This window comes from Sorex araneus, chromosome X (assembly GCF_027595985.1).
Source record: "Sorex araneus isolate mSorAra2 chromosome X, mSorAra2.pri, whole genome shotgun sequence".
Lineage (NCBI taxonomy): Eukaryota > Metazoa > Chordata > Mammalia > Eulipotyphla > Soricidae > Sorex > Sorex araneus.
Genome location: NC_073313.1, coordinates 317,946,702 through 317,969,269, shown reverse-complemented (window position 1 = coordinate 317,969,269; position 22,568 = coordinate 317,946,702). Strand labels below are relative to the sequence as shown.

The 22,568-nt window shown below is 40.8% G+C and overlaps 1 protein-coding gene across 1 annotated transcript in view; it reads right to left on the bottom strand.

Annotated features, from left to right (window-relative positions):
• VWA3B (von Willebrand factor A domain containing 3B) overlaps nucleotides 1–22,568 on the bottom strand; it is a 198,031-nt gene that overhangs the window by 13,793 nt on the left and 161,670 nt on the right. The window contains 1 exon segment of the mRNA XM_055121327.1: nucleotides 5,116–5,227. Coding sequence (XP_054977302.1) covers nucleotides 5,116–5,227 — 112 coding nt within the window.

Genomic DNA, 22,568 nt, shown 5'->3' with positions numbered 1-22,568 from the left:
TGTGAGAAAAATTAGGCAAATAATGTCCCTTCTGGTTGGTTGTGCTGAGTTACACACTTTGTTAAAGTTATTTCACATTGGTCAGCTGGGGAAGGTCAACCCGGCTTTGTCAATGTCCTTTCCCAGCTTCTTACAATATTTCTCTCACTTGAACTGCTCTTGCCTTAGTTTCCCTAGCCTCCTAAGTCCTCCACCCTTATAATCTATTTTGTCAAAGGTTTTAACATGGATGGACATTAATCTTGTCAAAAACTTTCTCTGCATCAACTGATAAGATCATATTTATCTTTCCTTTTGTTTACATAGTGTATTGCATTATCTGACTTATGTATACTAAACCATCCTTGCATCTCTGGGGTGAAACCCACTTGGTCATGGTGGATTATCTTTTGGATACAGTTAAAATTAGTTCACAGGGGCTGGAGCTAGAGCACATCAGGTAGGGTGCTTGCCTTGCACATGACCAGCCTGGGTTTGATTCCCAGCATCCCATATGGTCCCCTGAGCACCGCCAGGGATAATTCCTGAGTGCAGAACCAGGAATAACCCCCAAGCATCACCAGGTGTGACCCAAAAAGAAAAAAAAGAGAGAGAAAATTAGTTCGCTAGGTTTGTGGGGGATCTTTGCATTAACATTCATCAGGGGTATGGGCTGCAATTTTCTCTTTTTAGTAATACTCTCGGGGCTGGAGCGATACCACAGCGGGTAGGGCGTTTGCCTTTCACGCAGCTGACCCGGGTTCGATTCCTTTGTCCCTCTCGAAGAGCCCGGCAAGCTACTGAGAGTAGCCCGCCTGCACAGCAGAGCCTGGCAAGCTACCCATGGCATATTCGATATGCCAAAAGCAGTAACAAGTCTCACAATGGAGACGTTACTGGTGCCCACTCGAGCAAATCGATGAGCAACGGGATGACAGTGACAGTGATACAGTGATCTTCTAGCTTCTCCAGTTTAGTGGCATAAAGTTTTGCATAGCAAGCTCATGGTTATTATATTTCTAAGGTGTCATGTTTTTTGTTCCTTTCATCTCTGAGCTTTGCTTCTTTTCCCTCATGTGTTTAACTGAAGATTTGTCAATCATGTTTATTCTTTCAAAAAAACCAAGTCTTTATTTCACTAATCCTTTGCATTGTTTTGTCTTTTATTTATGCTCTAATGTTTATTATTTTCTTTCTTCTATTATTTTGGAATTAATTTGTTGATCTTTCTTAGATATAAGATTAGGCTATTGATTTGGACTTTTTTCATCTTTCCTGATATAAGACTGTACTTCAATGAACTTCCCTCTTAGCATGGAATTGTTATCTATATCTTTATTCTCATTCACTTCAATGAATATTTTAATTTCTTCTTTAATTTCATCTTTAAGTTAACAATAATTTAATAGTCTGTTATTCAGTTTAAAATATACTTTCCCCCACTTTCTTTTTATGGTCAATTTCCACCTTCATGACTTTGATGTCTGACAAAATATTTGATTTGATTTCTATTTTATATAACTTGATGGGTATAATTATGCCCCAGCATGTGGTCTATTCTGGAGAATCTTCCACATGCACTAGAAAAGAATGCATAGTCAGCTCTTCAAGAGAGGATCACATACGTGTCTGTTACCCCTAATCTTCTGATTCATCATTTAGAGAGCTCTTGTTTCTTTACCTATGTTCTGTCTGGTCAGTGTCAAATAGGAGAGTGAGGTGTGAAATATCCCATTACTATTGTGGTGCCTTCAATACATCTCTTCAGGTCTTTTGTAATTGTTTTAAGTGACCCTTAATTTGATGCATATATAGATAAGAATTAAGTCCTTTTTATCCCTTAAAAGTATGCAAAGTTCATCTCTATCCCTCATTACCTTCTTCAGTTTGAGTGATATTTGGTCTGATTAAAGTATAGTCATCCCGCTTTTATAATGCCATTAGCTTGTATGATTTTTTCCATTCTATTACTTTGAACCCCTCTTTATCGTGAATTCAAGTGTGCTTATTGTAAGCAGTAGGTTGAATTTTGTTTCTACCCAGTCACTCTGTTTTGACAGGAAAGTTTAGTCCGTTGATTTTAGGGAGATTATTGATATGAAAGAGTTTGTGGCATTTGGAATCCTATGACAAGAAGGTTAGTGCTGGAATAGTTGGAGTCATTCTACTTTCTTTTTCTGAGACCCTGACCATTATTAAGCCAATTCTAAACTCTAATATAGCCATTAAAGACCCAATAATATTTAGAATTTCTATTAAAATGCCAAATTTACTTTGAATCTTATTTCTAACGTATTTATTTCAGAAAAATAAGCAGTAAATTTCCCCAGTAAACTGGAACCCCAGAAAAATAGAATATTCTTACATCTTATATGCTCGTATATAGAATACAAGCATATAAGATGTATTCTATACATCTTATAGAATACATCTTATATAACACATATAGAATAGTGTTATCCATTAGCCTATAAATTACTCTTCAAATGCTTAAACCCACACCCTAAAAATATCCTAAACACATTGATCAAATTTCAAATGAAATGTCTTAGTTTTACATTTGGTTGGAAATGAAAACTCTGAAATTACATTTTTTTCCTCTTAAAGAGGCTTAGTTAATACAGAATTATTCTTTTAACTGACTGATGAATAATACAGCTTATGTAAGACCAGCCTATGGGTCTTCCTCAGTCTTCTAAGCTTTCTTTGTAGGCTCTCCCATTGATTTCAATCAATGCTTTTGTGCTGATATTCCCAAATCTACTTCCAGACAGGTTTCTTCTCCAGGCCCTTAGAGCCAGAGCTCCAATTGCTTCTCTGGGAACTTTAGCTGTTTGAAGCAATGGAGTTAGAGGTCTAGAGTCAAAAGGAAATCTATCTTGAGGCATAGATTTTTCTAAGATATCAACATCAAAGTTATGTACCTATAGTTCATCATATCCCAGACATACCTAATTTTCTTCCTATCCACACCACTACCTCTTGTAGGTACCATAGTCTACCATAAGGTGCAAGCTAAAAATTCAAGTGACATACTGAACAATTCCATACACACTTTACATAGCAACAGGACAGATTTTCCTTTCATTTTCAGGGGATTGAGGAGAATCTTTTCAAATAGTGCTCAGGGGATCAGGGGACCATTTTCTGCAATACTTGGCCAGTGGTATGGTGTTCAATGCTATGCCTCAAGTATATGGTGCTTATTGGGCCCTGCAATGCCTGGGATGCTAGGGATATATCTGTAGTTCAGGAAATACAGAATTGTAGGATTAAATTAGGTCCATCTTCCATACTATCTGGATTCCCAGAATGGTCCTTTTATTGGGAGAGAGGTACACTTGGTGGTGCTTAGGGTTTACCCTTAGTGGTGTTTGGGGCAGATGTAGTGCCAGTGGTAGAACTGGGTTGGCCCAAGAAAGGCAAGTGCCTTAACCTCTGGATTATGCCTCTAGCCTGTTTTTTTTTTAAAAAAAAAAAACTCCAGGTATAGCTGGATGTGATTCCCCAGTAAAACCAAAATTCTTAGCTAATCCATTTATGAAGTTTTATCTTATATATCCAAAGAGCTTCATTATTTTCTGACCATCTTTTTTTCTGTCACATCTGATTGTGCTCAGAGCTTACTTCTGGCTCTATGCTCAGCATTTACTATTTATTCCTGGCTCTGTACACAGGTATCACTCTTTGGTGGTGCTTGGGGACCATATGAAATGACAGGAATTGAACCCAGGTTAGCCACATGCAAGACAAACACCTTACCTGCTGTACTATTGCTCCTGCCCATTTCCCACCATCTTATATCTCCAAAGAGCCCTATTATATTCCACAATTATTCTGCATTTTGGATTTCATTCTTAATGTATATTATTTTTACCAGACATGAAATATTTTGACTCATCTCCAGATCACCACATATATTTCCCCCCTCACTATCCATGATGCTTTCATGGAACTACCTGGCTTATTTCTTCAGGATCACATGCCCCAGGAAGCCTGGGGCAAAATTCTCACATCAAACCACACTGGTCTTTCATGCTAGTATGCTGTGTGCATTCCAACCTCATGACTTTGTACTGCTGTTCCACCTGTGCAGAACTTTCTTGCTCAAGATAATCTCATGGCTTGCTCCTCCTCCTTTATGTCCTTTCTTATATGTCCATTTTTGCTGGGAGCTCTTCATAGAACCATATTTAGAACTTGGTTCTATGAACTTTTATCTTGACACTCTTGATGCCCTTTGTAGTTTTTTTTATTTATACAACTACATCTGACACAGTATATATTTTATTTTTTTGGTTTCTGTTTTCTCCCTCACTAGGATGTAAGTTCTATTAACAGAAAAAAGTTTTAGCTGTTTGTTCCTTACACTAGACAAGAACTTTTGGCATAATACATATATTCTCTATGTATACGTTACATAGCAGATGAGTAGTAATATTTTTTTGGCTTTTTGGGTCACACCTGGTGATGCTCAGGGCTGACTCTTGGCTCTGCACTCAGGAATCACTCCTGGTGCAGCTCGGGGGACCATATGGGATGCTGGGAATCAAACCTGGGTCGGCAGCATGTAAGGCAAATGCCCTACCTGCTGTACTATTGCTCCAGCCCGTTTTTTTTTTTACTAAGTAAATGAGACAATAAAGTAAATATTTATTTTTCTTCATACTTGTCAGAGGAATGACAAATATAACCTCATATTCATACCATTTTTCCTTTTCTTTTCCTTTCTTTTTCTTTTCTTTCTCTCTTCTTCTCTAGTCCGCCTTTTTGGCCTTAACAGTTGGGAACTCTGGGACTTTATCCCTGCCACCTTGGCCCCATTTCTGGGCACCCTGCATTTGGCCCTGCTCGAAGGGCACTGCTGTCTGGCGTGTCCTCATAGCCCTGCCCTCTCGACCCTGTGAGCTGGTATCCCAGGGACCTTTGCCCATCCTCTTGGGCCCACTTGTAAGCCACTTTTCACTGGGCCTGCCCTTGGCCCCTGTCCCAGGGAGCTGCTCCCTCATATAATTTTAGAAGTGTAATATAATAAAACTCATGAAATGTCAGTGTTTTGAGAAAAGCACGTTTTAAAACTTCTAAAGCCCACAACTGTATTTTTTAACAAAAGAACCTTAGAAAATAAATGTCTACCTGGAAAATAAAATCCATTTTCATCACATCGTGCAATAACTTTCTGGCCTTTGAGAGGATCCAGTTTTCTTGATTTACTCTTTTTTGATGTATTTACTGTAGATTTCTGTTGCTAAAAAGGAAAAGAGATTACTAATACTTTCTAGAAAAAACTCAACACAGAGAGTAAAAAATCACAGGTACGGTGTTGTTTGGGATTCTCTATGGAGAATAACATGCGCTCTGGAATATTTTTTCTTGTCAGGACAGGTTCTGAAAACTGAACAGATGTGAACACCACAGCACAAATTTTGACACAAAATTTTCATCTAATTTAATCAAACTTTGTCAAAAAACAGAAGATCAACCTGGAGAAGTCCATGTTCTCTCTTGAACATATATCTCTCTCTTCATATTTCTCTAAGTGAATTTCCTTATGTAAAACTACTTTGCCTCAGAAAATGGAGTCAATCTTTTCCAGAGAATTTAAACAGGATCTGAAGTCTTAAAACATAATATTCAATATGTCCATTAAATAATCTAAATTTATGTTTTAAAAGGAAGTAAATATGATCAATTCTTAAAGTTAAAACATTAATAGATTATAATACAAATAAATATACTTTACAATGTATGGGCTAATATGTTTTTATGAATGGCAAGTTATTATTTTCAGAGAATGAATTATAAAAACAAAGAATAATTGCAGAGAAAGATCATTTAAATGCACAGAGAAATGGCATATCACAAGATGCAATATGCTTTCAAATGAAGACTCTTACGAGTTGGGTTAGAATTCAAGGGTAAAGAACAGATGCATACATCCTGGGATTGATCCCTGGATACCTCTTTATCCCCACTGCTGACTACACTCCCCTCCACCTCAAGATGAGCAATAAGCTAGAGATAGACAGGTTATCTGGTTAACTTTCCACCTAAGATTAGAAACAAGGCTAATTTCCCAATAGTTGGCTCAGTGGCTTTTAATGCACAGGTCTGACAATATCAGGGTTGTGGTTTCAAACCCTTGTACTGCTGCATGTACAAAGATTATCATGACAGACTCACCATCTGCTATTCCTGGTGAGAGACCCAGAAAGATGGACCACTGGTTTGCTCTGCAAGCACAAAGCTGTGAGTGCAAACCCCAGTGATGCTTGCAAGCATTGAGGCCATCCTGACAGTTCTACTGCAAGGTTTGGTGGCGAGGGAAGTGCAAAGGGCAAGCATAATAAGCTCCTGAGTTTGGTCTGTTGGACTGCACATCAACTAGGAAGTCCTGATAGCCCCACAGTTGGGGTGCCCAGAAAAGCTTGGAAAACAAAGCAAACCAAGAAATAAAGCAAGGCACTGCCCCTTTTGATACTACATGATTTTTGAGGTTCTAGTCAGTATAGTCAGGAAAGAAAAATGAAGGTATTCAGACTGTAAAGTATAAAGTAAAACTACCTTTATTCATAAATGGTCTAATCATCTATGTGGAAAAATTCTGGGAACTCCACCCCAAAACAACCAGAATTAAGTTTAGCATGACTTTGCAATATAAAGTAAACCAAAAATAAATTTCTATGTACTGGCAATGAACAAAGTGAAAATTATATTTTCAAATGAAATTGTTCCCTGGCAGCCAAATACTTCCACACTCCACAATCACTGCCATGCCCACAGCTGGACCCCAGCTGCTCGGGAATAGCCTCATCTGAATTAATCTGTTGTAAAACTCAGGTATGCAGGTTTTGTGACTGAAATCTCCAGGTGTTCACAGAACTGGGGATGAGGTATTTCTCCCCTATCCCTGTACTTCTGGAAACCTCAACAGCCAGGCCCATGACCACGTCTGGCACCAAGTAAACTCATTAACCCATGATCCAGAGAATCATAAACAAATCTCAAAAGAGATCAACAAGTTGTAGAGATGCTTCTGGATCCCACGCCAGACTGAATAGTTCAGGGCATTCAAAGTCACCATCTAGTTAAAACTTTAACTCCAACTGTATCACCCTTTAAAAAAAAATTGGAAAACCCCGGAGTGTGCAGCTATGCAGCCACATGACATCTCAAAACTCTACATCACCGATAAACCAGGAGTACCGCACTACATTGGATGGGATGTAAAGTAGAAAGCAACCAATCTTGATTAACAAAATATAAACACACAAGGTTTATATACCTGTAGCAACATGTTAGTAATCTCTTGTACAAGGGTTTAATGGCTCCATAGTGAGATACAACAATCTTCGCATACTTTCTTCTAAGGAAATATTTTGTGATCATTTTTGATGAATTATTTATAATAAGCAATACAAAACAAATTGTTCAGGTCATTGGGAAAATTGGAAATAATGGTGGTGGGAAGGTGTAATGGTGATGGAAAGGTGTAATGGTGGTGGAATTGGTGTTGGAATATTAAATGTAACAAATCATTTTGGACAACTTTATAAAGCATGTATATAGGCAAAAAATCCTAATCTAAATTTAAAAATGTTTTCCAACCATGCCCAAAAGTCAGATCAAAATGGATTAAAGACCTCAATATCAGACCAGAATCCATCAGGTACATTGGAGACAAGGTTGGCAAAACCCTCCATGACATTAAAGCTAAAGGTATCTTTAAAGGTAACACGCCATTGGCCAAGCAAGTGGAAACAGATATAAACTAGTGGAACTACCTTAAACTGAGAACCTTCTGCACCTCAAAAGGTACAGTGACCAGAATACAAAGACATTCTTCAGAATGGGAAAGGATATTCACCCAATACCCATCTGATAAGGGGTTGATATCAAGGATTTACAAGGCACTGGTTGAACTCCACAAGAAGAAAACAGGCAACCCCATCAGAAAATGGGGCAATGAAATGAACAGAAATTTTCTCAAAGAAGAAATCCGAATGGCCAAAAGACTCGTGAAAAAAAATGCTCTTCATTAGGGAGATGCAGATCAAAACAACAATGAGATGCCATCTCACACCACAGAGACTGGCCCACATCCGAAAGAACAAAAGCAGCCAGTGTGGGTGCTGATGTGGGGAGAAAGCACCTTCACTGCTGGTGGGAATGCTTCTCAAAATATTAGAAATTGAGCTCCCTTTTGAACCAGCAATACCACTTCTGGGAATATATCTGGAGATGCAAAAAAGTATAATAGAAATGACATCTGCACTTGTATATTCATTGCAGCACTGTTGACAACAGCCAGAATCTTTAAACCAATACAGCTACAGCTGCTGGGGCTTTGAGTTCTTCAGGGCTACATCTGAGGGTGGCTGAGTAGGAACTCATTGAGTGCTGGATTTTGAGCTCAGTTCCCAATGGATTATCTTTGTCTTATTTTGCTCTGCTTTAGGTTTTGGGGCCATGCTTGTCAGTGCTCAATGGTTACTCTGGCCTTGTGCTGGGATCACTCTATCCTCTGGAAACCATCCTGGCATGTGATTGAACCCAGGCCTCCTGCACGCAAATCGTGAACTCACTTCTTACAGCCAGTAAAATTCTTTTTATCTATCTCTATCTATCTCTCCAGCCAGTCAAATTCTTTTTATTTTTTTATTTTATTGAATCACCATGTGGAAAGTTACAAAGCTTTCAGGCTTAAGTCTCAATTATACAATTCTGGAACACCCATCCCTTCACCAGTGCACATATTCCACCACCAAGAACCACAGTAAACCTATCCCCCCAACCCCCCAGTCCCCCACCCCGGCTGTGTAGCTGATAAATTTCACTTTACTTTCTCTTTACTTTGGTTACATTCGATTTTTCAACAAAAAACTCACTATTATTGTTTGGAGTTTCCCCCCCACAAAGCCCAGTCAAATTCTTTTTAAGAAGCAGCTTTTTATTTCTGGTTAGCTGGCCATAATTACTCATTTTTTGCCTCTATTTGCTAAGTGAGTGAATGGAGATAGAACCTTCTCAATCTATTCTTACAAGACAATAAGAAATAGACATGTTTCATCATATTGCCACATTGCAGAAGCAGTTTATTTTCTGGTCTAAATTTTCCATTCATTCCCCCACCTTTCTTGGCAATTAATTTACTAATTCTTGGGTTTCTCAAAGCACTCAGTCTCTTATCCAGTGTCCAGTGACATTATCGGGTTGCTTTTTTATAGCCTAGCAAATGCCTATGTCCATGATAAAAGCCCAATATAATGTTTTTCACAAGCATTTTGATGCCAAAAGTTTGCAATTCTACAGCCACATCATAAAGTATTTAATACATATTTTATGGTTTCTATAAGTCTCCACTTAAGAGATTCTCTAATTTATGAGACTATTGGCTATAAAAATTTAAATAACTGCACGTAGACTGAGTGCCACTTACTTGGGTCATTATTCAAGTTCAAACTAGTCTGGACTCTTGGAATTAGTGGGCTACTTTCTGATGCAGCTGGGTTCTGTTGCAGCCATCTATCACTTGGAGCTATATGAAAATGCTTTCCAAATTCATTAAAATAAGTGGAAGGATGTTTCATTTCCTGATGGAAACAATCAAGTCATCAGAAGCAAAAAAACTAATGGGTAAAGGAGCTCAAGATCTCTTAAAAGAATTGAAGAGTGCTCTGAAGTCTTTAGGCCTGCATTACTTGTAGTCTATGAAACCATGGACACAGATACAAACAGTCTCCTTTGGCTTGTGCTGTTTCTATAACAGGCTGCTACTCAGATCCTTTCCTTCTCATGAAATATGTGCAGTGTCAGAGTGGATGCTCCAACATCACTGCTGTCTGACAGACATTATCTGCTGGTTCCCATGCTTTCAAACAGAAGAAACCTATGCACTTATTCCCACTGGAGATTCTGGCTGCTCTACTGTATTCTAGAAAGGCCTCATAGATAGGAGGTTTGATGACGAGGCAGGAGAAATAAGACCGAATGCTACTTCATGACTGTCACTTAGGGCAATCATCACTTCTCTGAGTTTCAGTTTCTACAAAAGAGGAAACAAGGAACATGCTCTCTAATGTTCTCTAGTTCCACAATTGGGCTCAGAGTCTAGAGCTTATAGGCTTTTCAGGCCAGGCATATAGGAGGTATATAGAAGACAAAGACAGAGCATGGTATTCCTTGTTGGTAGCTTTACAGTAAGCAAAAAATGCATCAGCTAGAAATGTGAACTCAGTACAATTTTACAAACATACTCCAAAAAGAATTCCACACCACCAGTTTGTAAGTCAACTCTGACTGAAGTTTCATGTGAAATATTCTTGTTATTGAGAGAATTTAGAACCTTGATAAACAGAACATACCAAGTTAAATCTCTATGCTTAAAAATGCTTAAAAACTTTCACCTCTACATAAAATCTAATTCCCAACATCACCTTGCTTCATGCAACCAGCTTTTACATCAAAAACCAATTAATCAGAAAGTTCTAGGAGTTTTCCAGATGAGGAGTGACCTGTTACTGCAAAAAGACATCTGCAGTGATTCCAGAAAGTCAATTCCCTTTAGATATAACCCTCTCTTGAAACTTCTAAGTGATTATTATCAGATAGTTGATCTCCCTAGTTCTCTAGGTTCCAAATACCAATTGCCTCCCTAGCCTAACTGGTGAGATTATCTTCTATACATTCCTAAGCAGTCTGGAGGTACAAATTTGTGAGTCCATTGCCAAATCATTAGAGAGCTCTTCCCCGACCTCCTGAAGTGCTGTTTTACAATTTATACAATTTATCTAGAATACAATGGGCTGGAGTGATAGCACAGCCGTAGGGTGTGCGGTCAACCCATATTTGATTCCTCTGCCCCTCTCAGAGAGCCTGGCAAGCTACTGAGAGTATCGAGCCCACGTGGCAGAGCCTGACAAGCTACCCGTGGCGTATTGGATATCCAAAAACAGTAGCAATAAGTCTCACAATTAGAGTCGTTACTGGTGCCCGCTCGAACAAATCGATGAGCAATGGGATGACAGTGACAGTGACTCATCTAGAATACAATAAGGATTCTCTATATGAAAACCTTCCCTGCATTGGCAATGACAATGAATGGCATCAACAAGAGATGCTATGACTTGTTTTAATTCATTGAAATAGTGACCTAAGAAAATGCCTTTCTAAATGGTGGTAGTGTCACTCTCTTCAAGTTATTCACACACTTGAGTTCACTTGAAAGCCCATTACAGTATAAAGGACTTTGTACCCATAACTCACATTATTCGGCTTTGTTTCCAACCATTACTACTATTGGCAATAAATCGCTTCTGATTATTTCCACAATATGCAGCTTTATGGAAGGAGCATTTCATGGCTGTGCAAGAGTGACTTTGTTTTTTTCTTTTTTAATAGGACCATACCCAGTAGTGCTGGGGACTACCAGGGCTACCCAGTAGAATGTGGGGGGGCATACAATGTTGGGGATCAAACTCAGAGCCTTGCACATAGTAGGCAAGTGCTCTATCACTTATATGATCTCCCAGCATCTTCATTTTCCAATGAAAACCCTAACCGGAAAATGAAATCAACCTTATTATGATGATTACTAACACAAATATTCATGAAACCACAAACTCAGTTACTAATCTTGGTAGAACAAAGAAGCATATGACATATTTCTGGGCCTTTTGTTTCAAAATTTCAATGTAAATCAATAGGTTGTAAATAAAGATGTTCTTCTGGTGGGGTTTAAGAACTATATGGGTGGGTTGGCTCTTCTCTCTTCTCTCAGACTGGACATGTCAACCATCTTCAGAGAGGAGACCTTTGTATGTTATCCTTAATAAAATTCTACTGTCATTTCATGAATATGCCAGCTTCGTTATTGGATTCAAATTTGAGCGCTGCTCAACTATTTGTTCGAGCGGGCACCAGTAACATCTTTCATTGAGAGACTTATTGTTACTGTTTCTGGCATATCCAATATGCATGGGTAGCTTGCCAGGCTCTGCCGCGCGGGCTCGATACTCTCAGAGCTCTGGGCTCTTTTGCTGGGCTCTCCGAGAGGGGCGGAGGAATTGAACACGGGTTGGTCACGTGAAAGGCGAAAGCCCAACCGCTGTGCTATCGCTCCAGTCCCTGGATTCAAATTATCTTTTTTTTTCTTTTCCTGTGTTTCAGGCCACACTTGTAAATACTCAGGGGTTACTCCTAGCTCTGCACTCAGGAATTCCTCCTGGTGGTTTTGGGGGACCATATAGCATACCAGGGATCAACCTTGGGTTGACCACTTGCAAAGCAAATAATCTACCTGCTTTACTATTGCTCTGGCTCTTCAAATTACCTTCTCAATAAGGGGAAACTTATTTTTTCTACGGTTGAACAATCACCACTCATACCACTGCAAAATTAGGTCAATCATATAATGAAGGAAGAAGTGTAGCCCTGGCAAAACTAACCCTCAGAGCCAAATTTTTTTTTTTGCTTTTTTGGGTCACACCTTGCGATGCACAGGGGTTACTCCTGGCTCTGCACTCAGGAATTACTCCTGGCGGTGCTCAGGGGACCATATGGGATGCTGGGATTTGAACCCGGGTCGGCCGCGTGCAAGGCAAATGCCCTACCCACTGTGCTATCGCTCCAGCCCCCGGAGCCAAATTTAATACAATGGTTCATTCCACAGAAAAGAAGCACTGGTTTTCCAGGATGGAAAAAAATCTGATTAGGACAGCTGGACATGCCATCCATACCTTCAGCCATAATGCTGATTGCACTTTTTCTGAACAGTGATATCTTGCTGTTCTTAATCTTGTCAGACTTTAGAGACAAGATACAGAACATACCAAATAACATTCCCAATCTCTTTTCTTTCCTACCCCACATCATGCATGCACAGATAAAATACAAGTACATCATTAACTTTGAAGAAGAAACCCAGGGATGATGAGAATTAGCAGGGATGGAGAGTGAGAGCAAGTAATGACAGCAGTGAATAAATAAGACTCCATCTCTATGCTCAGGAGCAGGAGAATAGTTGCATGCAAGTCTCAGTTAGGAAATTAGATGGGCAATGATGCTGGTAGTAGGGATACACTCAATTAGTAATTTGCTTCTGCCTTGTCTCTAAGATTCACAGAATCAAATTCACTTCTTTGCCTGATTCACTTGACAGGTGATGCACAGCAGAGACCAAAATGGTGCCATTCTCTCATTTCATTACTTAATTTCAAAGTCTTGCTCTCAGATTTGCTCTGGTGTTTGCATTGGTAGGGACAGTGAAGTTACTAAGTGTTTAGTGCTTTTAAAGTTTCCTTTTAACAAACAACATGCTTCCTTCTGCATCAGGTATACGATGCATTTCTATAATCAAACTAGAACTAGTCATTGGCTCAACACTGAAATCGTTACTGAATGTTTATTTCTGCCCCGGATTATAACACTCTGCCTGATGTACACAATTCTCTGATTACAGCAGCTTCAACTTTCTTCACGTCCATGTTTTTGTTTCTATAGCCAACCAGAGTCTGTGGCTGCTGTAATACATGTAGACTTCAGCATCTTCTGACCTCTCCTCTCTCTAGAATGACTCATTATCAAATGAGACTATTTGTAAATTGTCTCTGTGAATAATTCCCTTTAAAACCTTGGTCAGGTGCATATGGCATCCTGGAGGGTTTCTAATCTTTATTACCTCTCCCCTCATTTAGAGTTGGAAAGGTTTCCTCCAACTTGAAAATATGCAGGGACCATTTCCCTTTTAAGCCTGAGCTCTGCAGAGAGACAGAAAAACAAGACTTTACAAGGGAAATGAAAACCAAGAAGGGTTTTCCTGCTCAGCCCGCTGCAGTCTATAAAGTGAGTAACTAGCATTTCCAGTTGTCTGCATGTTAACAGCTTATGCCAAAGAAGTGAAATACTATGTAGAATTTCCTGCTTTAGACCTACCCTTTGAGATCTTCCTTGAGCCTTCTCAAGCCTAGCATTGAGTGTTTGGGCACGCAGGGAAACTGAAGAGATCCTATGTAAGTTCTAAACTTAAGCAGGAAGCTCTAGCCAGGAAATGTGCAGAGAGAACTACTGCCAGCTTTAAGAAGTCTTGAGCTGCATCTCCCTGATGACTAATGATGAAGAACATTTTTCATATGCCTTTTGGCCATTTGGATTTCTTCTTTAAGGAAGTTTCTGTTCATTTCATCGCCCCATTTTCTGATGGGGTTGAATGTTTTCTTCTTGTAGAGTCCAACCAGTGCTTTGTATATCCTTGATATACAATGTCTTGTATATCCCTGTATAACCCCTTATCAGAAGAGTATTGGGTGAATATCCTTTTCCACTCTGTAGATTTTGTATACTGGTCACTGTTTCTTTTGAGATGCAGAAGCTTCTTAGTTTAAGATAGTCCCTTTTTTTTTTATCTGTTTCCATTTGCTTGGTCAGTGGCAAAGGATACATTTTGCTTCAGTGTTGTGGAGGTTTTACAGACCTTTTCTTCAATGTACCTTATGGATTCTGGTCTGATGTTGAGGTCTTTAATGCATTTTGATCTGACTTTTGCGCATGATGTTAGGTAGAGGTCTGAGCCCATTTAATTGCATGTAGCTGTCCAATATGGCAAGCTTAAGAAGGATTAGCAAGGAGAGGTTAATAAAATCTCAGGGACAAACTAGACTGCCAAAAAGAAGAAAGACTAAAATGACTGTCTGTACTTTCAATGCACGTATGGTGGCATCAGAAGCATTCATTGAGGACCTGATGGTGCAAGCACAGAAGATCAAGTACGACATCACTGGTCTGACCGAAACGAGAAGGCATCGATCACATCACGCCATTTTCGACACTGGAGAAGAAGTGTTCCTCAGAACATGCAACAGAGTCTCAGGCCAGTGCTGGTGCCGGCTCGAGCTCCATCGAGATTTGACCCGGGTGGCCATGCCTATGCACAGCCGCTTTGCTGCTGAACAAGCAGGATCCAGAGCCAGCTATATGACTTGGGGTTCCAGCGAGTGCTTGCAGCCATGTATCCAGACTATGAACTAAGCTTTTGCTCCATGCTGCCCCAGGAAGAGAAATGATTCCATTTCCAACTTTAATCTCCCTGGACTTAATTACTAAAATATAGAAATCCTAAAACTGCGTGGCCAGTTTATATCTTTATATCTCTTCATTCTCATCAGTGGAAAACTAATTATCAAATATTTCCCTGTCAATAGGGCCGTATACTTGGGGGATAAATTCCAACAAGAATAGTGAGTTTTGTGTTGAAATATGGAATGTAATCAAAGTAAAGAGAAAAGGAAGTGAAATTTTTCAGTTATGCAGGGGGAGTGACGGGGGGTGGGGCGTGGGATATATACTGTTTTTTTTTTCTTTTTCTTTTTGGTGGTGGAACATGGGCACTGGTGAAAGGACGGGTGTTTGAGCATTGTATAACTGAGACATAAGCCTGAGAACTCTGTAACTTTCCACATGGTGATTCAATAAAATAAATTAAAAAAAAAAGAACATGCAACAACAGAGGCATCGCTGGCATCAGTGTCAGTTGACAACAACACGAACTTGGCCATGAGCATTGATTCATTCGAATGCCTAACAACCCAAATAGATGTGGTTCAATGCCGGCAGTTTCTATCTTTATCATCTATGCACCAACATCCAACTACGATGAAGAAGAAATTGAGAAGTTCTACACGGAACTGGAGAGGTTCTATAAAGAAGACCATACCTTCTACAAGATCATTGTTGGTGATTTCAATGCCAAGAAAGGACGGAGAAGGTTGCCCTAAGAACTCCACATTGGGACCCATGGCCTAGAATGGAACGAACAGGGTGAGAGACTGTCTGAGTTCATCATGTCTACCAAGACCATCCATGGTAGCTCACAGTTCCAGAAGGCCGAATCTAAACATTGGACATGGGAGTCTCCCGGTGGACAGATCCACAATGAAATTGACCATATCATATTCAATCAAAGGTTTTGCCTGAACGATGTCGCTGTTGTCGCAAAATTCCAAATGGGATTGGACCACTGTTTCCTTTGTACAAAACTCTACTTCACAGAGCGAGGAGAAAGGTCTGAAAAGTTTAAGTTTAAGAAGAGAACTCCCAGAATGACCACCAACTGGGAGCACTTTGGCACTACTGCAGCAATGTGGGAAGATGCTATCATTGACAATATTGATGAGGAATATGATCAAATGGTTCAGCACCTCCATAACTGTGCGAAAATGCCGAGTGGGAAAGCCATAAACAGACGCCTGTCTTTGGAAACTCTCGAGCTCATTCACCAATGTGGTTTGGCATGAGCCTCAGGCAATCACAAGCTAACGTCCGACCTCGAAAAGCTGTGAAGAGAAGCGATAAAGGAAGATCTCAAAGAGAGAAGAGCAGCAGTGGTGGCCGATGTGGCAGAAACCGAGAAAAGTATTGGCAACACCCGCCTGTCCTTCGCTAACTACAAAACTAAGATGACTGCCCTTCGACATCCTGATGGATCTATCACATCTTCCAGAACAAAAATGGAGAGGATTACTCACGACTTCTACTCAGATCTCTTTGACAGTCACAACCACCTGCCCACATACTAAATTCCGTAGGATGGATAAGTCACTTCCAACGTCCTCCCTTCCAAAATCCAACATGCCATTTCATCAGTAAAGACGCGTACAGCACCCAGTCCAGAAGAGGTCAGACTCAAACACCTGAAGAATCTGCCACCAGTACTCATCAATACACTGGCTCGGCTCTTCACATGCTACCTGTCTGAAAGCAATGTTCCATCCAAATGGAAAACCAGCAGGACCGTCCTGTTGTACAAGAAGGGAAACATCCATGACATTGGCAACTATTGCCCAATCAGCCTGTTGTCTGTCATCCACAAGTTGTTTGCTCGAGTCATCCTGAATAGAATAGGCAGAACTCTAGATGAAGGACAATCATGTGAGCAAGCCGGGTTCCGAAAAGGTTCAGCACGATCGACCATATCCACACAGTGACAAGCTCATTGAAGTTTCGCCAGAGTTCAAGATGCTGCTCTGTCTAACGTTCATCGATTTAAAGAAGACCTTTGATTCTATTGAGACTGAAGCAGTCATCGAAGGCCTAGCCAAACAGGGCATTCAAACTCAGTACATCAAGATCCTCTGTGATCTGTATTATAGATTCACCACCAGGATCTCACCATTCTAGAAGGAAGTGATCATTGATGTAAAGAGGGGGGTTCAGCAGGGTGATACCATTTCACCTAAATTCTTCAGTGCCACCCTTGAGAACATCATGCGACTACTGTAATGGGAAGGAATGGGAATAAAGATAGATGGTCAGCAATTACACCACCTCTGCTTTGCTGATGACATCGTTCTAATAACACCAAACATTAGTCAAGCGGTACAAAGCTGGCCAACTTCAACCACGAGTGTGGAAGTGTGGAAAGGTTGGACTGCAGTTGAATCTCATCAAAACAATGCTCATGAAAAACGAACTAGTCCCTGACGTTCCACTTGCTCTCAATGGAACGAACATCTCTGAATGCAGCAGTTATGTGTACCTGGGTCAAGAACTCAACATAGGAATGATTTGGTGCCAGAACTGCACAGGAGGAAGAGAGCGGCATGGAACACCTTCAAGAGCGTCAAAGAACTGGTTAAGAGGACAAAGAACCTCTGGCTCCTGGCACATCTTTTTGATGCCACCGTTCTTCCTGCACTAACATACACCTCAGAGACCTGGGCCTTACGAAAACAGGATGAGAATGCTATTCTGGTATCCCACAGAGGAATTGAAAGAGCTATGCTTGGAGTATCACATTTCACTCAACTGAGTATAGCAATCCGGAGTTCTGACCTCCGTTGACGATCAAGAATCAGGGACACTGTCTCGTTTGCCAAGGCATCAAAATTTAGATGGGCTGGACACATAATGCGATTCAGAGATGAACGCTGGACTGGAGCTGTTACCAACTGGATTCCACAGGATGTCAAAAGACCACGTGGCTGCCCACCTACGACATGGTCAGACTTCTTCATCAAAACCCTGAATGAACGATTTGAGGCTCTTCCTGTTCCTGGAGCGAGCAGATACCACTGGGCTACACTAGCACGTGACAGGGACAAATGGAGTCATTACTGGCGCCTGCTCAGGCAAGTTGAAGATCAACGGGATGACAAGTGATACAAGTGATACAAGTTGTCCAGTTTTGCCATCACCATTTGTTAAAGAGGCTTTCCTTGTTCCACTTTATATTTCTTGCTCCCTTATCAAAAATTAAATGATCATATATCTGAGGGTGTATTTAAGGATATTCAATCCTATTCCATTGGTCTGCGGATCTGTCTTTGTTCCAATACTATGCTGTTTTAACTATTACAGCTTTGTAGTACAGTTTAAAGTTGGGGAAGGTGATGCCCCCTTCTTTCTTTTGCCTAAGAATTGCTTCCCCAGTTCAGTGATAGGACAGTGGTTGGGCGCTAGCCTTTCATGTGGCCAACCCGAATTCGATTCCTCCGCCCCTCTTGGAGAGCCCGGCAAGCTACCGAGAGTATCGAGCCCACGCAGCAGAGCCTGGCAAGCTACCCGTGCATATTGGATATGCCAAAAACAGTAACAATAAGTCTCTCAATGAGAGACATTACTGGAGCCCGCTTGAACAAATTGATGAACAACAGGATGACAGTGAAGAATTGCTTTAGCAATTCTTGGGCACTTCTTGAGATATCATCTCACACCACGGAGACTGGTACACATCCAAAAGAACAAAAACAACCAGTGTTGGCGTGGATGTGGGGAAAAGGGGACTCTCCTTCACCGCTGGTGGGAATGCTGACTGGATCAGCCTTTTTGGAAAACAATATGGAAGTTTCTCAAAAAACTGGAAATTGAACTCCCATTTGACCCAGCAATACCACTTCCGGGGATATATCATGGAGATGCAAAAAAAAAAAGTATAGTAGAAATGACACCTGCACTTGCATATTTATTGAAACACTATTTACAATAGCCAGAATCTGGAAAAAAAAAAAAACGAGTGCCCAAGAACAGATGACTGGTTAAAGAAACTTTGGTACATCTATGCAATGGAATACTATGCAGCTGTTAGAAAAGATGAAATCATGAAATTTGCCTATAAGTGGATCAACATGGAGAGTATCATGCTAAGTGAAATGAGTCAGAAAAAGGGACAGACATAGAATGACAGCACTCATTTGTGGAATATGAAGTAACAGAATGGGAGACTAACACCCAAAGATAATAGAGATAAGAGCCAGAAGAATCGCTCCATGGCTTGGAAGCCGGCCTCACATGCTGGGGAAAAGGCAGCTGTGATAGAGAAGGGACCACTAAGTGAATGATGCTTGGAGGGCTCACTTGGGATGGGAGATGCATGCTGAAAGCAGACTATAGACCAAACATGCTGGGCACTTACTACCTGCATTGTAAATCATAACACTTAAAAGGAGAGAGAGAGCAAGAGAGAGAGAGAGAGAGAGAGAGAGAGAGAGAGTAAAAGGTGCCTGCCAGAGATAGGTGGGGGGTGGGGTAGGGGTGTCAGGAGGGATACTGGAAACAATGTGCACTGGTGGAGGGATGGGTACACGATCGTTTTATAACTGAAACATAATCATGAAAGTTTGTAAGTCTGTAACTGCACATCATGGTGATTCATTTTTTTAAAAAAAAAATTTAAAAAGAAGTCTTGGCATATGATGGGGATGTATTTCAGCTGTATAGCACATGCCTCCTAGATCTGAGACCCTGGGTTAAATTCCCTGGCATGCATGTGCGCACACACACACAAAACACACACACATACATACACAGTCTTTGGCATTTAACCTTGCTTTGAAATCCAATGAAATATAGTGGTGCTTTCCCCCCAGTTTCTCAGCAAATAGTATAATTGGAACACCATGCAAACAGGTCTCCCACTTGTGTGCACCCTTCCTTTTCCCTCTCTGAAGTCTGCTTCCTGAGCAGATCACACAAGGGTTATCTGGCCCTACTCCTCTGCTGCATGTGGCCCCATGTGTGCTGGGAGTGTCTCCTTGGATGCACAGGAAATACTACAGGATGCAGTCTTGACAGACAAAACAGCCCCTTTCCGTGGGTCCCCTCCCCCCAGCACCACGTACCTCCAGGCCATAGGGAGTTAACCTCTAGGAAGTCAAGAGTCTAATCACAGAGTAGGAAATAGAAACTCAAAAAGCTTTTGTCAAAGGATGAGCTGGATGTGTGGGTGTTGGGAACAGCAAAGGAACTTAGATTAGAAAAGCAGTCCCCTTCCCAGGCATAAACAGCAAATTTGTAACACCTCAGAGAATACTGCTGGTTGCTCTTCTAGGGAAAAGTCAATGAAAAAAATACTGGGAAAGTTCTAAATAGCTGAATTGGAAAATTACACCAGTCTTGTGAGGTATATCCTGACTGTCACTGATGCATATGGCTGTTATCATATGATGCTGCCCTGGAGAGGAAAAGTCACACCGTGGAGCTACTTGGCCACGTTAAGAGTTGTGGACCACAGTCAGCTCTCTACCAAAACTAGAAAAAAACACCCCAAATAAGGCTAGGGCACAAAAATAAATGCTGAGCATGTAGGACAACTTTTGGAAATATGTGTGTGCTGGTCATTCTGGTTTTGTTTGTTTGTTTGTTTGTTGTGTATGTCTGTGTAAAATCTCTCTCAATATCAATGGTCTAAATGCACCAATTGAAAGACACAGATTGGAACAGTGAATTAAAAAATTGAATGCAACATTCTGATGCCTACAAGAAACACATTTGGATGGTTGGAGCTAACACAGACTCAAAGTGAAAAGCTGGAAAACAATTCTTCAAACTAACAACTCTTTCAAGAAAGCTGGGGTGGCCATACTAGTACCAGTGACATAGATTTTTTTAGGCTGAAAAAGGTTACAAGAGACAGTTAAAGCCATTTCTTAATAATCAAGGGATACATAGATCAGAAAGAAATTATATTCCTAAGTACATATACAACCAATGAGGGACTAGCAAAATACTTAAAACAACTGCTAGCTGTTAGAAAAAAGGAGGTCAAGAATTTTGTAGTTAAGTGGATGGGCATGAAAAGTTTCATGCTGAGTGAAATGAGTCAGAAAGAGAGAGACAGACATAGAAAGATTGCACTCATCTATGGTATATAGAATAACAGAGTGGGAGACTAACACCCAAGAACTGTAGAAATAAGTACCAGGAGGTTGACTCCATGGCTTCGAGGCTGGCCTCACGTTCCGGGGAAAGGGCAACTCAGAGAAGCGATCACCAACTACATTGTAGTCGAAGGCCATGTGGGGGAAGGGAGTTGCGGGCTGAATGAGGGCTAGAGACTGAGCCCAGCGGCCACTCAACACCTATTGCAAACCACAACAGCTAATTAGAGAGAGAGAACAGAAGGGAATGCCCTGCCACAGTGGCAGGGTGGGGTGGGGGGGAGATGGGATTGGGGAGGGTGGGAGGGACACTGGGTTTACGGGTGGTGGAGAATGGGCACTGGTGAAGGGATGGGTTCCTGAACTTTGTATGAGGGAAGTATAAGCACAAAAGTGTATAAATCTGTAACTGTACCCTCACGATGATTCTCTAATTAAAAATAAATAAATTAAAAAAAAATAAAACAACTGCTAACAGACTTCAAGGTGGACATTAGTAGCAACACAATAGTTGAAGACTTCAACTCTGCTTTGTCATCCCTTGATAGATCAACAAAACTAAAACTCATTAAGGAAATATGTCTTTGAAGGATGAAATGGAAAAGAGGGGACTAGTACCTATATACAGAACTTTTTATCTCCCCAAAGCCAAATATATACTCTTCTCCAGTGCACATGGGACATTCTCCAAGATAGATCACATGCTGGGACACAAAACATATCTCCATAAAGGTATGGAGGTATCTTAAGAGGATATTAAGAGAATAGAAATAGTATCAACTATCTTTTCAGACTCCGAGGCACTGAAAAATAGAAGTTAATCACTCACAGGAATGGAGAATCAAATTAAATACCTGAAAATTGAATGCTCACTACTGAACAACCAGTGGGTTAGAGAGGAAATCAAAGAGGAAATTGAAAGATTCCTGGAAACAATGAGAGTGAGCTACCAGAACTTGCTAAAAGCAGTGTTAAGAGGAAAGTTTGTAGTCTTGCAAGCATACATCAAGAAGGAAGAAAGGGCCCACATAAATAACTTGACTTCACAGCTTAAGATCTTAGATATTAAGATCTTGGGGACCCACCAATCCCCCAAATCCATTCTCTGTCCTGTCTCTGTCCTGCCCTGGTCCATTCCTTAGGTGGTTGACCCCCAAAACTGAGACCAGCCTATTTATTTTCCTTGATCATTGTGTCCTAATGCAGTGAGTCAATGGGAGCTGGAGGTAATGATAGATGAGAGATCAGGGTATGAGGAGTGGGCGCTTGGGGCCAGGGAGATTGCTCAAAGGGTTGGGTTTTGGTTATGGGTACTTTACCAAAGTAAAGTACTTTGTGCGCCCTGTCCCCCCAGTCCTGGCACCACCAAGCACTGCTGGGCCTGAGCTCTGGACGATCTGGCCTGCATGTGGGGCTGCAGTGAGGGTGTGAGTATTGCTT